The sequence below is a fragment of the Papio anubis genome, chromosome 13, assembly GCF_008728515.1.
Source record: "Papio anubis isolate 15944 chromosome 13, Panubis1.0, whole genome shotgun sequence".
Taxonomy (NCBI): domain Eukaryota; kingdom Metazoa; phylum Chordata; class Mammalia; order Primates; family Cercopithecidae; genus Papio; species Papio anubis.
Window position 1 is genome coordinate 35713546 of NC_044988.1, and position 17898 is coordinate 35731443.

A 17898-nucleotide genomic window follows, 5' to 3' on the forward strand; every position below is an offset into this window, starting at 1 on the left:
CGGCCTCCAAAAGTGCTGGGATTACAGGTGTGAGCCACCACGCCCAACCAATTTTTTTGTGTGGTTTTAAAGATAGGGTCTCCCTCCGTCACTCGGGCTGGAGTACAGTGACATGATCATAGCTTATTGTAGCCTCTGACTCCTAGGCTCAAAAAGATATTCCCATTTCAGCCTTACAAGTAGCTGGGAATACAGGCACATGCCACCATTCCCAGCTTTGAAGTTTGTTGTTGTTGTTTTAATAAAACTTTTTTTAATGTAAAGGGTTTTTTAGTTTTGTTTTGTTTTGAGACAGGGTCTTGCTCCATTGCCCAAGCTGGAGTGCAGTGGTGCTATCTTGGCTCACCACAACCTTGCCTTTCCGGACTCAAGCAATCTTCTGACCTCAGCAGCACCTGCCCTCCCCACCGGGAAGCTGGGACTACAGGTGCTCACCACCATGCCCAGATAATTTTTGTATTTTTTTGTAGAGATGGAGTTTCCCCATGTTCCCCAGGCTGGTCTCAAACTCCTGGCCTCAAGCAGTCAGCCCACCTTGACTTCCCAAAGTGCTGGGATGACAGGTGTGAGCCACTGGCCAAGCCAGGGGGCTACCCCAAGTAAATGGCGATTTGCTGTGGGAATGGGAGCTGGATCTCGGTCCTGACCAAGATCCCTGTGGATGAGTCCAGGCTCTGCCACTTACTGAAAATGTGCGTTGTAACAGATTACTTAACTTTATTCTGCCTCTGTTTCTCATTTGTAAAATACAGTCATTGTGAGTTTTGAATAAGTCATCATTTCCTTCCCTTCTTCTTCTTATACTACCAGAGTGTTAGTCTTTGCAAACCCAAATATTTAAAGAGTCTGCTATTTTTATTTGCTTTTATCACAGTGTCCTAACTTGGGTAAATCAACATGATGCAATAAGATCAAGACCTCTTTGGTCATTTACTGGGCTGAAATCTTGTGATAAATGCTCACAAGATATCAAATGGCAAAAACTATATCATTCAAAAGATCTGAGTATTATAAATCCAGAGTAATGTCTGGTACAGAATAAGAGAATTAGGGGGTACTTTAGCCACCCCTGAATCTCTGATACATATCTTTATATTAAACATCATTGATGGGCAGCCCCAAGCTGATTTGATGCCAGTCACCTAGGTATTGAGCAAGTTGTGTAACCTCCGCAAACTCCTCCTGCAAGATCCAGGTCAGGAGGAGCCACTCAAACCCTAGCCTGAGCACGAATCCTAGAGGTTGGACCATGAGGAAAAAACAAGCCAGCACTTAGGCATCCTTTTACACAGGTTTTCAAAAAGACCTACTTACACACCTACATGCCGGGGAGGTTCTGCTTTTCTTTTTTTTTTTTTTTTTTTTTTTGGAGCGGAATTTTGCTCTTGTTGCCCAGGCTGGAGTGCAGTGGTGCAATCTCAGCTCACTGCAACCTCCGCCTCCCGGGTTCAAGCGATTCTCCTGCCTTAGCCTCTAGAGTGGCTGGGATTACAGGCATGCGTCACCACGCCGGCTAATTTTATATTTTTAGTAGAGACAGGGTTTCTCCATGTTAGTCAGGCTGGTCTTGAACTCCCGACCTCAGGTATCTGCCCACCTCAGCCTCCCAAAGTGCTCAGATTACAAGCATGAGCCACCACACCTGGCCTCGGGTTGTACTTTTCTAGCCTTTGTATTTACAGATAGGTCAAGGAGAAGAAAGTTGGGACTCTCTTAGGTCAGAATAAGTTAATATGGTTATATATTTAAATGCTAATAATTCAATCATTTTAAAAAGGAGAGATTGATCAGGCATGGTGGCCCATTCTTGTACCCAGCACTTTGAGACTCTGAGGCAGGGCAGCTGCTGGATGCCAGGAGTTGGAGACCAGCCTGGGCAATATAGAAAGACCCCCATCTCTACAAAAAAGAAAAAATTGCCTTGGTGTGGTGGCTTATGCCTGTAATCTCATTACTTTGGGAGGCCAAGGTGGGTGGACTGCCTGAGGTCAGGAAGTCAAGGCCAGCCTGACCAACATGGCTAAACCCTGTCTCTACTACAAAATACAAAAAATAGCCAGGCGTGGTGGTGGGTGCCTGTAATCCCAGCTACTCGGGAGGCTGAGGCAAGAGAATTGCTCGAACCTGGGAGGTGGGGATTGCAGTGAGCCAAGATCATGCCCTTGCACTCCAGCCTGGGCATCAACAGTGAAACTCTGTCTCAAAAAAAAAAAAAAGAAAAGAAAAGAAAAAGAAAAAATTAGCAAAATGTGGTGACATGCACCTGTAGTCTCAGCTACTTGAGAGGCTGAGGTGGGGGATCACTTGAGCCCAGGGGTTCAAGGGTGCAGTGAGCTATGATTGTACCACTGCACTCTCGCCTGGGCAACAGAGTGAGACTCTGTCTCTTAAAAAAAAAAAAAAAAAAAAAAAGGCTAGGCACAGTGGCTCATGCCTGTAATCGTAGCACTTTGGGAGGCCGAGACAGTCAGTTTACCTGAGGTCAGGAGTTCGAAACCTCGTCTTTACTAAAAATACAAAAAATAGCCAGGTGTGGTGGCATACACCTATAATCCCAGCTACTAGGGAGGCTGAGACAGGATAATTTCTTGAACCCAGGAGGCGGAGGTTGCAGTGAGCCGAGATCGCACCACTGCACTCCAGCCTGGGTGACAGAGACAAGAATCCATCTAAAAAAAACAGAAAAAAAAAAAAATAGATAAAATTAAGTTGGGTTTTCTTTTTTGAGATGGAGTCTTGCTCTGTCGCCCAGACTGGAATTCAGTGGTGTGATCTTGGCTTACTGCAACCTCTGCTTCCCGGGTTCAAGCAATTCTCCTGTGTCAGCATCCCTTGTAGCTGGGATTACAGGCGCGTGCCACCATGCCCAGCTATTTTTCGTACTTTTAGTAGAGATGGGGTTTCAACATGTTGGCCAGGCTGGTCTCGAACTCATGACCTCAGGTGATCCGCCCACCTCGGCCTCCTAACATGCTGGGATTACAGGCGTGAGTTACCACGCCCAGCCAAAATTAAGTTTTAAAATGCATATAATTAAGCCTAATATTAGTGGGAGGAGGGAATCATGGTGGAGGAATACACTCCTGAAAAAAATTTTTTTTTTTTTTTTGAGATGGAGTCTCGCTCTGTCGCCCAGGCTGGAGTGCAGTGGCGGGATCTCAGCTCACAGCGAGCTCCGCCTCCCGGGTTCATGCCATTCTCCCGCCTCAGCCTCCCGAGTAGCTGGGACTACAGGCGCCCGCCACCTCGCCCGGCTAGTTTTTTGTATTTTTTAGTAGAGACGGGGTTTCACCGTGTTAGCCAGGATGGTCTCGATCTCCTGACCTCGTGATCCACCCGTCTCGGCCTCCCAAAGTACTGGGATTACAGGCTTGAGCCACCACGCCCAGCCGCCTGAAAAAATTTTTTAAACAAAAATATTGAAAGGAACAGTTGTGAGTTGGTAGCCAAATTTCTTATGATCTTGCTTAGTTAAGCAAGGCTTAAAAAATACAAATAAAAATTTAACAATGAAAATATTACGGCTGGGCGCGGTGGCTCAAGCCTGTAATCCCAGCACTTTGGGAGGCCGAGACGGGCGGATCACGAGGTCAGGAGATCGAGACCATCCTGACCAACATGGTGAAACCCCGTCTCTACTAAAAATACAAAAATTAGCTGGGTGTGGTGGCGCGCCTGTAATCCCAGCTACTCAGGAGGCTGAGGCAAGAGAATCTCCTGAACCTGGGAGGCAGAGGTTGCAGTGAGCCGAGATTGCACCAGTGCACTCCAGCCTGGGTGACAGGGCAAGACTCCGTCTCCAAAAAAAAAGAAAGAAAGAAAAAATGAAAATGCAGAAGAAGCCTAAGTTTGAATTGGGAAAATTCATGGAGCTTCATGGTCAAGGTAGTAGTTCTGGAAAAGCTCCTGGGGACAGGACAGGTGCTAAAGTTGAATGAGCTGATAGATATGAACCACCAATTCAAGTATCTGTTTAAAATTCAGACTTTTAATAGTGACAAAAAGTCCTACTTGTAAACAAACAAACAAACAAAAACCAGTTACTTGCCCAGGCGCGGTGGCTCACGCCTGTAATCCCAACACTTTGGGAGGCCAAGGCAGGCAGATTACCTGAGGTCAGGAGTTCAAGACCAGCTTGGCCAAGATGGTGAAACCTCGCTCTACTAAAAATACAAAAATTAGCCAGGTGTGGTGACGAGTATCTGTAGTCCCAGCTACTTGGGAGACTGAGACAAGAGAGTTGCTTGAACCTGGGAGGTGGAGGTTGCAGTGAGCCGAGATCACGCCACTGCACTCCAGCCTGGGCAACAGAGTGAGACTCTGTCTAAAACAAAACAAAACAAAACAAAAAAGTTACTTGATATTAGTAAAATGCAATGAAGACCCTTACTACTACTTACAGGTGAATGATCAAAGGTCATTCCTGAGATTTGAGTCTAACAAATGGGAGGGTTTTGGCTGCCATAATGGAAACAGGGCTGTCCATGAAGAGAGTGGGTCCAGGGTGTAGGAAGCTGACTAGCTCTAGAAAGGTGAGCTTGGGGGTTGGTGGGAGCACAGAAGGGGAAGGACAGAGCAGGCCAGTGCTACTGTGTGGTGGAGGTCAGAGGTCAGGTTGAGGGATCTGAACTCCAGAGCTATCCCCAGGGGTGGGGTGAGGGGAAGTGAGTTAGTATGCAGTGTTCAAGCAGGCTATTTGGGAAAGGATTCAACCACACAGATCCAACCAAACCTTGAGGGTCACCTATATTTGAGGAGAGAGAGCAAAGCTCCTTAAGGAAGCAAAGAAGTCTTGAGAGAGAGGAGGCAGGACAGCATAGAGTCCTGGAGACCAAAGAGGAGAAAATGTCATAAATGGGGTGGGAACACTGTGACCAGACAACCCGGTGAGGTCAGAGGGAAGGGAAACAGGAAAAGACTCCATGGAATGTGTGTCCAGGAGATCCCTGTGACCTCTGAGATAGCAACTACCCACAGCTCAGCCCATTTGTGCAAGGCTACAAAGCAAATGACAAGGAAGGGATGCACCCGATTCCAATCACTGCTTATGATGGCCAGTGACTAAAGACAGGAAGAAATCCCACAGTGGCTCAAGGGAACAGGAACAAGTTTTCGGAACGGTCAGACTTTGACCCCCCTTGTGGCATTGGGCAATACACTTAAGAGGGTCACCTCACTAGAGGCCTTTCCCTTCCACATGGAGTTACCTGGTGTTGCTGTAATCCAGCACTGCCTGGACAGAGCTTTACACCAACAGGTATCAGAGTCAATTCCAAAGTTCACTCAGTGGCCAGCTTGTGAAAAGAGCAAATAAATCACGGGTGTTTTATCTCAAATGCCATTATCTCTGCAAAAATGACCTCTGGAAATAGCACATAGAACATCCTCCATGCATTTTAGAAAGTGAGTGCATTGGATATAAAGACACTGCAGTGGCCAGGCGCTGTGGCTGACACCTGTAATCCCAGCACTTTGGGAGGCTGAGGTGGTTGGATCACCTAAGGTCAGGAGTTCAAGACCAACCTGGCCAACATGGTGAAACCCTCATCTCTACAAAAATACAAAAAATTAGCTGGGCATGGTGGCAGGTGTCCTTAATATCAGCTACTCAGGAGGCTGAGAGGGGAAAATTGCTCGAACCTGGGAGGCAGAGGTTGCAGTGAGCCAAGATCATGCCATTTCATTCCAGCCTGGGCGACATAGCAAGACTCCATGTCAAAAAAAAAAAAAAAAAAAAAGAAAGAAACAGCTCCCAAGAAGAGGAACAGACTCAGTCAGTTTCCAAAGGTCACTCTTTCATGCTGGGTGCGGTGGCTCATGCCTGCAATCCCAGCACTTTGGGAGGCTGAAGCAGGAAGATCACCTAAGGTCAGGAGGTCGAGACCAGCCTGGCCAACATGGTGAAACCCCGTCTATACTAAAAATACAAAAATTAGCTGGGCGTCGTGGCATGCACCTGTAGTCCCAGCTACTCGGGAGGCTGAGGCAGGAGAATCGCTTGAACCCGGGAGGTGGAGGTTGCAGTGAGCCTAGATCATGCCATTGCACTCCAGCCTGGGCAACAAGAGCAAAACTCTGCCTCAAAAAAAAAAAAAATAATATTTGTAGGCCGGGCACAGTGGCTCAAGCCTATAATTCCAGCACTTTGGGGAGGCCATAGCGAGCAGATGGGTTGAGCCCAGGAGTTTAAGACCAGTCTGGGCAACATGGCAAAACTCTCTCTATTAAAAAAAAAAAAAAAAAAAAGCAGTTGTGACTAGATAGCTTTTTCCCAAAGGTGGTTGCCCAGCCTCCTGAGTAGCTGGAACTACAGGTGCCTGGCACTATGATAGCTATTTTACTTATTTATTTATTTATGAGATGGAGGCTTGCTCTGTCACCCAGACTGGAGTGCAGTGGCACAATCTCAGGTCACTGCAACCTCCGCCTCCTAGGTTCAAGCCATTCTCCTGGCTCAGCTGTCCCAGTAGCTGGGATTACAGATGTGCACCACCATGCCCAGCTAATTTTTGTATTATTAGTAGACATGGCATTTCACCATGTTGGCCAGGCTGGTCTTGAACTCCTGACCTCGTGATCCGCCTGCCTCGGCCTCCCAAAGTGCTGGGATTACAGGCATGAGCCACCGCACCCGGCCATGATGGCTATTATTATTATGATTATTGAAATGGAGTCTTGCTCTATCACCCAGGTTGGAGTGCTATGGCGCGATCTCAGCTCACTGCAACCTCCACCTCCTGGGTTCAAGTGATTCTCCTACCTAAGCCTCCAGAGTAGCTGGGATTACAGGTGCCTGCCACCACACCCAGCTATTTTTTGTATTTTTAGTAGAGACAGGGTTTCACTATGTTGGCCTGGCTGGTCTCGAACTCCTGACCTTAAGTGATCCACCCGCCTCGGCCTCCCAAAGTGGTGGGATTACAAGAATAAGCCACCATGCCCAGCCTTATTATATTATATTGTAATTATGTAAATATTATATTTTAGGCCGGGCGCGGTGGCTCAAGCCTGTAATCCCAGCACTTTGGGAGGCCGAGACGGGCGGATCACGAGGTCAGGAGATCGAGACCATCCTGGCTAACACAGTGAAACCCCGTCTCTACTAAAAAATACAAAAAAAAAAAACTAGCCGGGCGTGGTGGCGGGCGCCTGTAGTCCCAGCTACTCGGGAGGCTGAGGCAGGAGAATGGCGTGAACCCGGGAGGCGGAGCTTGCAGTGAGCCGAGATCGCACCACTGCACTCCAGCTTGGGCGACAGAGCGAGACTCCGTCTCAAAAAAAAAAAAAAAAAAAAAAAAAAAAAAAAAAAAAATTATATTTTAATTATATTAAATGTTAATATTACATTATATGTATATATAAATGTTATATTTATATATAATATAAATATTATATTTAACAATATGAAATACATATTATGTACTTTATTATTTTATTATAAAATAAAAAATAGCCAGCACGGTGTAGTCCCAGCTACTCAGCAGGCTGAGGCAAGAGGATTGCTTGAGCCCAAAAGTTGGAGGCTGCAATGAGCTACGATCACATGTCACTGCACTGCGGCCCAGGTGAGAGTGAGACCTGTCTGTACAACAACAAAAAATTTATAGTTCCCCTCTATATCAGAGGGGGGTTGCGAACTGGAGGTTTGTTAATGTGTTTACCTACTCTTTATGTTACCATAAATAAAAGGGCTTAGAACAGTGAATGCCTAGTATATGTAAATACTATCAACTCTTATTATTATTCCCCTCCTCTACCTAGTAGAATTCTTTTAGTTTTGCCCCTGGCAATTGCATTCCTAAACAGTATCCCTCAATTGCTGTTCCAACTGAGGCATTCAGAAGAATAGCTTGTTTTTGTGTTTTTGGTAGAAGTGGGGAGAGGGGAGAAGCCTGTTTGGTCTGATACAGGAAATCCCGCCTGAATGCTGCCATCTAATGGTCACATTAAAAAATTAGATGCACCCTAACTAATCCAAGGTTTTCCCTCAGCAAAGAGCATTTTTTTAATACTTGAAGACTATATTTTACTACCAATTTAATTTTTCTTTCTTCAGCAAAATCTGCCACTGAACCAAGTTCTCATGGAACTTAAGATTTTGTTTGATTCTTTCCAGGACCAGAAATTCCAAAATTACGGGGAATAAGAATGGAAGAAAAAAAAAAAAAAAAAAACATTGCATGACAATGGACACTAAGTTCATAAAGAACTTCTTTTTAAAATTAGATATTATGGAAGAAAATACCATGAAAAGAATAATCCTATGAGAATTGTTTTTCAGGCAGTAAATTTGAGCCTTGGGTCTTCATGAAGATACTACAGTTTATATGGAAAACTACAAATATACAAGACTCCGGCGGCGGGTGGGGGGGAGTCAGAATACATAATATTTAACATTCTGTATGACTAAAAATCTTTTGAGGGGAGCGAGAAAAGGACAGCCAACTGAATCTTTAAGAATACAGAAACTATGAAAAATTCCTGGATCAAAGGGTGCTCAAAATGGAACCACACTTTGTGGGGAAAAAAACCACAAAAAACTTTAAATTTTTTTTTTTAGGAAAAGAAAAAAGTACTGAATAATTGTAGTCCCTTCCAAAAAGGAAATCTTTTTTTTTTTTTTTTTTTTTTTGAGACGGAGTCTCACTGTGTCTCCCAGGCTGGAGTGCAGTGGCGCGATCTCGGCTCACTGCAAGCTCCGCCCCCCGGGTTCACGCCATTCTCCCGCCTCAGCCTCCCAAGTAGCTGGGACTACAGGCGCCCACTACCGCGCCCGGCTAGTTTTTTGTATTTTTAGTAGAGACGGGGTTTCACCATGTTAGCCAGGATAGTCTCGATCTCCTGACCTTGTGATCCACCCGCCTCGGCCTCCCAAAGTGCTGGGATTACAGGCTTGAGCCACCGCGCCCGGCCCCAAAAAGGAAATCTTAAGGGGAAAATATTTGAATAGCGTAAACAAGTCTGGCTCAGAAAGAAAACTGAACAACATATCCAAGATCTGTCCATAAAAGTAATGCTAGTACATCTTTAATATTAAATAAATGGACTATAAAAAAGTTCAGTCTCACAATCGGTTTTTAAAAGCTCATTTGTGCTCCTTGGTATGTGCGTAGTAAAGTTTCATGGGTTTGTTCACTTTCCAGTATTTCTCACTGACCAATTCCAAAGAAAAAGAGCCATTTAATAGAGGAAACTGGCCACTGGCTCTTGCTATATAAATGTTATACTGCTTCTCACTGGCTGTATCAAGGTTCATCTGGTTTGATTCACCTTTGCTTCGAAGTTTTTTTGTTTTTTTGAGACGGAGTTTCACTCTTGTTGCCCAGGCTGGAGTGCAATAATGCGATCTTGGCTCACTGCAACCTCCGCCTCCTGGGTTCAAGCGATTCTCCTGCCTCAGCCTCCCAAGTAGCTGGGATTACAGGCATGCACCACTACGTCAAGCTAATTTTGTATTTTTAGTAGAGACAGGGTTTCTCCATGTTGGTCAAGCTGGTCTTGAACTCCCGACCTCAGGTGATCCACCTGCCTCAGCCTCCCAAAGTGCTGGGATTACAGGCGTGAGCCACCATGCCCAGCCCTGCTTCGAAGTTCTTTAAAAGCTAACCTCACAGCCAGATACTTGGATAAGTGATCTACAGTGGCGTTACCAGAAGTCTTTATGTGTCTTGTCTGTGCACTGTCATCTTTTTCCGTAAGTGTGGGATGAGGCCTAAATACTAATTCAGTTTCACTAGTGCCATCCATTACTGGATCAATTTCCATTGCTGCATTGTTATTATCAAGCCCAGAATCATCAGTTGTTTTGGTCCGTTTGTTACTAGGGCCTGCTTCCTGATTGCTATGTGTGGAGGCATTACTACAGTGTGAAGTGTCACCATTATCTTCTGCTTCACTACCATTTTCAATCTGTTGTTTCTTGCGTCGCTGCAGTTTGTTCATAGCCTGTATCTTCAGTCCTTCCTCAATGCTGTGACTGAGTGCTTGCTGATTATTGTGCTTGCTGATCCTGGCTAATACTCTATCTTGATGAGTTTCATACTCATCATGACTTGGATAAATTTTGCTGATGAGGGCATCAAAGTCTGGGTCTGGCCTTCGTGATCTTTTGGAAACTAGTTTTTTCCGACAGGTAAGACATTCTCTGTTGCCACTTCTAAGGGCTATGATGATGCAGTCTGCACAGAAAGGATGTAAACACTCCTTTGTAGTCATGGTGTTCTTCAACATTTCCAAACAAATTGGGCACATTAATTCACTGTGTAGACTTCGAGGTGAAACCACAATTTCGGTTTTTCTTTTCTTTTCTTTTTTTGCGACAGAGTCTCACTCTGTTGCCCAAGTGGGAGTGCAGTGGCGATCTCTGCTCACTGCAAGCTCCGCCCCGTGGGTTCACGCCATTCTCCTGCCTCAGCGTTCGGAGTAGCTGAGACTATAGGCGCCCGCCACTATGCTCGGCTTATTTTTTGTACATTTAGTAGAGACGTGGTTTCACCGTGTTAGCCAGGATGGTCCTGATCTCCTGACCTCGTGATCCGCTCGCCTCGGCCCCACAAAGTGCTGGGATTACTAAAGGCGTGAGCCACCGCGCCCAGCTGAAACCACAGTTTCTAAGCCATGTGTTACTGTCTCCTGTAAGAGAGTCACTGGGGTGTTCATTGTAACTCATATAAACTGAGTTCCCAAGTTTTGCTTAATGGTTGAGTTCCGTTTGTCTGCACAGCCTGAGACATTGAGGCTCCTGCCTCAGCCTGGGGCTCCGCTGGCCCAAGCCAGAGCGAGACTCGACTATCAGCCGCCGCGGCCACCAGCGCCGCCGCACAATATGGCGAGCCGCAAACAGCATTTTTTTTTTTTTTTTTTGAGACGGAGTCTCGCGCTGTGTCACCCAGGCTGGAGTGCAGTGGCACGATCTCGGCTCACTGCAAGCTCCGCCTCCCAGGTTCAGGCCATTCTCCTGCCTCAGCCTCCGAGTAGCTGGGACTACAGGCGCCCGCCACCACGCCCGGCTAGTTTTTTGTATTTTTAGTAGAGACGGAGTTTCACCATGTTAGCCAGGATGGTCTCGATCTCCTGACCTCGTGATCCGCCCGCCTCGGCCTCCCAAAGTGCTGGGATTACAGGCTTGAGCCACCGCGCCCGGCCAGCAAACAGCATTTTAACACAAGCCTCCAGGGTTTCAGGACACCCGCCTCTTTCCCTACGGATACCAAAATCTGCCCATGTCCAAGTCCCTAATATACTCTGGTGCGTATACTATGGTGTCAAATTTGTATGTCCCAAATACTCTAAATCTCTAGGTTATTTTGTTATGCCCAGACCGTTTGTTCCCCAAAGAAGACCACCAGAGTCCAGTGTCAAAGCCAAGCGGCAAGGATCTTTACTACAAGTTCCAACCTGGTCCCTCCATTCCACAGCATACAAGAGGGCCCCGAACAATGCGAGCGTTTGCTTTTTATAGCCCGAAAGTTACAGGGGAACAAAGAAATTCTTTTGGTTCCGGCGCTTTCAGTAAAACCTTGAACGGCTGTCTCCTTATCGGAGACTTTCCAGGTGGTGTTTGTACTGGGCTCAGAGAGTTTGAGAGATATATGGCGATATGTGGTGGGATGGGAGGATGGGATGTGTTTGTACTGGGCTCAGGGAGTTTGAGAGATATATGGCGATATGTGGTGGGATGGGAGGATGGGATGTGTTTGTACTAGGCTCAGGGAGTTTTGGAGCCCGGGGCTGAGGAATGTGCCCAGCTCCTTTCAATTTATAATACCTTAATACAATGTAAGTGCTATTTAAATGGTTGTTATACTGTTTTTTTATTTGTATAATTTTTATTGTTGTATTCTTGCTTTTTATTTTTATTTTTTCTGAACATTTTTGATCTGCAGTTGGTCGGATCTAGGATGTAAACTGCAAGTGTGGCAGGCCTACTGCACTGTTTTGTTACTAGAGGGAGTGAGGACACACCTGTGGACTTGAGCGCCTTCCATTCACCAGTTGCTCCATGGGCATGCTCTAATTCAGGTCTCCCCACAACCCTCTGAGTTAATATTTCTTTCCCCATTTTAAAGATGAGAAAATAAAGCCTAGACAGTTTAACTTTGCTTCTGTTTTGAAACTAGCTGAGAGATGAATTAGGGTTTGTACCCATGTCTATCAGCTTCAACCTTTATGCTTTTTCTTTTTTTTTTTTTTTTGAGACGGAGTCTTGCTCTGTCACCCAGGCTGGAGTGCAGTGGCCGGATCTCAGCTCACTGCAAGCTCCGCCTCACGGGTTCACGCCCTTCTCCTGCCTCAGCCTCCGGAGTAGCTGGGATTACAGGCGCCCGCCACCTCGCCCGGCTAGTTTTTTTTGTATTTTGTAGTAGAGACGGGGTTTCACCGTGTTAGCCAGGATGGTCTCGATCTCCTGACCTCATGATCCGCCTGTCTCGGCCTCCCAAAGTGCTGGGATTACAGGCTTGAGCCACCGCGCCCGGCCTATGCTTTTTCTTCTGTACCCCAGTGCCTGTTAAATTTTGGAAATCCCAGAAACAGCCCACAAACTTGGGTTAATCTCCTTAGAGACTTTGACAATGTCCTTTGAGAACCCACTGCACTACAGAAACACAAAACCCTTTGCATATTAATGTCATTGAATAAATTGTACCATTGAGACCTGAACCAATACTTTTAGATATGTAAGTTAGAAACAGTAGCTGCTAGGTGTAGTCGGTGCAAAAGTAATTGTGGTTTTCGGCAGTGAAAGTAGTGGCAGGCGGGTGCAGTGGCTCACGCCTGTAATCTCAGCACTTTGGGAGGCCAAGATGGGCGGATCATCTGAGGTCAGGAGCTCGAGACCAGCCTGACCAACATGGAGAAACCCCCTCTCTACTAAAAATACAAAATTAGCCGGCCGTGGTGATGCATGCCTGTAATCTCAGCTACTCGGGAGGCTGAGGCAGGAGCATCACTTAAACCCAGGATGCAGAGGTTGCAGTGAGCTGAGATTGCACCATTGCACTTCAGCCTGGGTGACGAGAGCAAAACTCCGTCTCAAGACAGAGCGAGACAGAGTCTCAAAAAAAAAAAAAAAAGTATCCGGACGTAGTGGCAGGCGCCTATAATCCCAGCTACTTGGGAGGCTGCGGCAAGAGAATCTCTCAAACCCAGGAGATGAAGGTTACAATGAGCTGAGATTGCACCATTGCACTTCAGCCTGGGTGACGAGAGCAAAACTCTGTCTCAAGACAAAAACAAAAACAAACAAACAAATCTAATTTTAAAATAAGCTTGCTCTCAATGGTAATTTTTTTTAAGTGGTAAAGAAAACTAAAAAAAATAACAAAAATCTCGAAGCTCCAATCAATCTAAAGTCCAATAACCTCTCTCTCTCTCTCTTTCTTTTTTTTTTTTTTGGAAACAGGGCTTTGCTTTGTTGCCCAGGCTGGAGTACAACGATATAATCCTGGCTCACCACAACCTCTGCCTCCAGGGCTCAAGCAATCCTCCTACCTCAGCCTCTGGAGTAGCTGAGACTACAGGCACACACCACCACACCCGGCTAATTTTGTTTGTTTGTTTGTTTTTGAGATGGAGTCCCACTCTGTCGCCCAGGCTGGAGTGCAGTGGCGCAATCTCGGCTCACCTCCACCTCCCGAGTTCAAGCGATTCTTCTACCTCAACCTCCAGAGTAGCTGGGATTACAGGCATGCACCATTATGCCCGGCTAATATTTGTATTTTTAGTAGAGATGGGATTTCACCATGTTGGCCAGGTTGGTCTTGAACTCCTGAGCTCAAGTGATCAGCCCACCTCAGCCTCCCAAAGTGGTAGGATTACAGGCGTGAGCCACCACTCTGGGCTGTATGTTACCGTCTTTTATTTAACCAGACTCAATATGGACATGTAGTTTATTTCAGATTTTTACCAATACAAGATAATGCAGGAATAAACAGCTGCATATATAAACCTAACACATATTTCTGCGTTCACATTCAGAGAAAAACAGCAGTGAAACAAAAAGTGGCTTTAATCAAAACGGTCTTGAAGAAAACCAAGCATACAGGAAAAGACTTAAGAGAAAAATAATGAATAATCAAGCAGACTAAGCAGGACCGGGATTAGGTGGCGGGAGGTGGAGGTTGCAGTGAGCCAGTATCAAGCCACTGCACTCCAGCCTGAGTGACAGAGCGAGACTCTGTCTTAAAAAGAAAAGTAAACTAAGCAGTAAAGCTGCCCAATAATTAATCCTCTTGCCCTAAATGTCCCAATCAAAGTTACATTGACAGAAATTGTTTTCTCAGAGACTGGACTCTGGCTCTTCCTGTGTGCCATCATGGCAAAGTTAGAAGGAATCAGGACGCAGTACAAGAATGGCAAGCTCTCTTAGTCTGCTTTGTATTGTTATAACAGAATGCCACCAACTGGTAATTTATTTTAAAAAGAAATTTATTTCTCACAGTTCCGGAGGCTGGGAAGTTCAATATCAAGGTGCCAATGAGGGCCTTGTTGGATGGGCAAGAGATAGGGAGAGGAAGTGGTGTCAACTCTTTTTTTTTTTTTTTGAGACAGAGTATCTCTCTGTCGCCTAGGCTGGAGTGCAGTGGCACAATCTCGGCTCACTGCAACCTCTTTCTTCCCGAGTTCAAGCAATTCTCCTGTGTCAGCCTCCCTAGTAGCTGGGACTGCAGGCACACGCCACCATGCCTGGCTAACTTTAGTATTTTTAGTAGAGACGGGAGTTTCACCATATTGGTCAGGCTGGTCTCAGGTGGATCACCTGAGACCAGCCTGACCATCCTCCTGACCTCAGGTGATCCACCCGCCTCGGCCTCCCAAAGTACTGAGATTATAGGCGTGAGCCACTGTGCCTGGCCCCAACTCAATTTTTTATATCAGAAGCCCACCCCCTTGATAACTAACTCACTCCAGAGGTAATGGCATTAATCCATTCATGAGTACAGCCCTCATGACATAATCACTTCTTACAGGCCCCACTTCTCAACACTGCCAGGCAAACGAAATGATCAGAAATTCAAGTGATGTTTCCAGACAGGCTCACAAATCTTAGGCAGAGTTAAGATTGAGGTGAAGCAGAGAGGGTAAACCAGACACAGTACCCTGTAAAGTCAGGGCTGTGGAGTGGGGTGGATCAGCGTTGGAATCTCAGATCTGCCAATTACAGGAATTATTAACTTGGGCCAGACATTTAAACTCCTTGACCTTCATTTTTCCACATTTCCTCATCTTAAAATGCAGAATGATAATGAATCTTCCTCAAAGTTGTTAGAAGGATTAAACGTGATATGGGATAGCTTCCATGCAGAGTAAAGCGGATGGTATGGAGTGTGGTGTTCAATAACTGATAGCTATTAACCAGGAAACACAGTTATATCTAATTAGGGTAGAAGAGGCACTGTGGTTTGGCCTCAGAGGCTGAAACTAGATAGACCTCAATCCCAAGGTTCACAAAGGGGATGTAGGTGACAGTGGTGAGGGTCAGACCATGGGAGGCTAGGTCTCAGAAACCAGGGTGACCCATGAGGCCCAGGAAGGGTGAGAGGACACAGGGGAGCACAGCCATGGGTTGAGTCCAAAAAGTAGATCCTCAACAGAAACTCCTCTAATTCCTTTGATTCCCCCAAAAAGCCCCCCAGAGCTGTACAGCTTTTACTTAGCTCCTTTTATAGGCATTTCCCTCTTTCCTCCATGTTCGCCTAGATTATGTGTCATGTTGACCAAACTTTCAATGTTTACTTTCTGCTTCCTGAATAGTATAAAGCCTTATTCCAGAAAGAAAATATAAATCTTTTGTTTTCCTGGGAGGAGTGAGAGGAACCTAGATTCCTTCAGAAAAGTACGGCAGCTCTCTTGATCATCTCATCATATCAAATTTATCCCCATACTCCCAGGATCCTACCTTTTAATTTATTTTATTTTATTTTGAAATAGGGTCTCACAGCATCACCCAGGCTGGAGTGCAGTGGCACAATCATGGCTCACTGCAGCCTCAACCTCCCATGCTCAAGCGATCCTCTCACCTCAGCCTCCTGGGTAGCTGGGAGTACAGGCACATACCACCACACCTGGCTAATATTTTTATTTTTTTGTAGAGACGGGGGTCTCCCTATGTTGCCCAGGCTATTCTCAAACTCATGGACTCAGGTAATCTTCCTACCTCAGCCTCCCCAAGTGTTAGGATTATAGTCATGAGCCACCACGCCCGGCCTGATGCTACGTTTTAAATGCTTTGTGAATCTATACACTTCTTTAGACTTCACTATCAAATGCCTTCATCTTTTGCTAGACTCTCAGTCATCTCACTGGGGTCTGCATTTCCACTTGTGCCCATGCCCATCCTCCATTTTCAGCTAAGTAATACTGCATTATAAAAACCAAAATTTGGCTGGGCACTGTGGTTCATGCCTGTAATCCTAGCACTTTGGGAGGCTGAGGTGGGTGGATCACTTGAGGTCAGGAGTTCGAGACCAGCCTGATCAACATGGAGAAACCCCACTTCTACTAAAAATACAAAATTAGCTTGGCATGGTGGCGCATGACTGTAATCCCAGCTACTTGGGAGGCTGAAGCAGGAGAATCGCTTGAACCCGTGAGGAGCAGGTTGCAGTGAGCTGAGACTGCACCATTGCACTCCGGACTGGACAACAGGAGCAAAACTCCATCTCAAAAAAACAACACCAAAAAAAACATAATTTGAGCACATCTCCCCCTGGCTTAAAAAATTTCTAATAATTCTCTTCCCACCATCTTGGTTCCTGTGGAAGTCTGCTGGGAACAGGACTTCTAAAAGAACTATGTCTGGAAAGCTGTGGTCCAAGGTCATTTTTGCCAGCTATAAGCTGCGTCTCCAGAACCAAAGGGAGCACACAGCTCTTCTTAAAATTGAAGATGTTTATGCCCGTGATGAAACAGAATTCTGTTTGGGCAAGAGATGCACTTATGTATACAAAGCAAAGAACAATACATTGACTCCTGGCGGCAAACCAAATAGAACCAGAGTAATCTGGGAGAAGGTAACTTGGGCCCACGGAAACAGTGACCTGATTCGTGGCAAATTCCGAAGCAATCTTCCTGCTAAGGCTATTGGACACAGAATCCGAGTGATGCTGGACCCCTCAAGGTTTTAAACTAATGAAAAGTCAATAAATAAACGTAGATTTGTGTTCTTGTTTTTTTTGTTGTTTTGTTCTTTTTGAGAGGGTGTCTAGCTCTGTCGCCCAGGCTAGAGTGCAGTGGCACGATCTTGGCTCACTGCAACCTCCGCCTCCCGGGTTCAAGCAATTCTCCTGCCTCAACCTCCTGAGTAGCTGGAATTACAGGCACGCGCCACCATGCCCGGCTAATTTTTTTGTATTTTCGGAGAGACGGGGTTTCACCATGCTGGTCAGGCTGGTTTCAAACTCCTGACCTCGTGATCCACCCGCCTCGGCCTCCCAAAGTGCTGGGATTACAGGCTTGAGCCACCGCGCCCGGCTGGCCTGTGCTCTTGTATTTTTCAGTGGATTTAAAAACTTACTACTTTAAAAAAAATTCTAATAATTATATTATCAGGATGATGTCACAATTCCTTTTTTTTTTTTTTTTTTTTTTCTGAGAGGGAGTCCTGCTCTGTCACCCAGGCTGGAGTGCAGTGGCGCAATCTCAGCTCACTACCACCTCTGCCTGCCAGGTTCAAGCAACTCTCCTGTCTCAGCCTCCTGAGTAGCTGGGACTACAGATGTGAGCCACCACGTCCCGCTAATTTTTTTGTATTTTTAGTAGAGACAGGGTTTCACCATATTGGTCAGGCTAGTCTCGAACTCTTGACCTCATGTGAACCGCCCGCCTGGGCCTCCCAAAGTGCTGGGATTACAGGCATCAGCCACCGTGCCCAGCCAATGTCACAGTTCTTTAACATTG

The 17898-nt window shown here is 45.9% G+C and overlaps 1 protein-coding gene and 1 pseudogene across 1 annotated transcript; one reads left to right on the forward strand and one right to left on the reverse strand.

The window, feature by feature from the left end:
* Positions 1-9085: 9085 nt before the first annotated feature.
* On the reverse strand, positions 9086-10821 carry LOC101026281 (E3 ubiquitin-protein ligase RING2-like). The gene is given in 3 exon segments (XM_009188792.4): positions 9086-9270; positions 9570-10297; positions 10648-10821. Coding segments are annotated over 3 exon segments (999 nt in total). The 5' UTR covers positions 10734-10821.
* A 5787-nt stretch (positions 10822-16608) lies between these two features.
* LOC108582278 lies at positions 16609-17171 on the forward strand (annotated as a pseudogene).
* Positions 17172-17898: the final 727 nt, after the last annotated feature.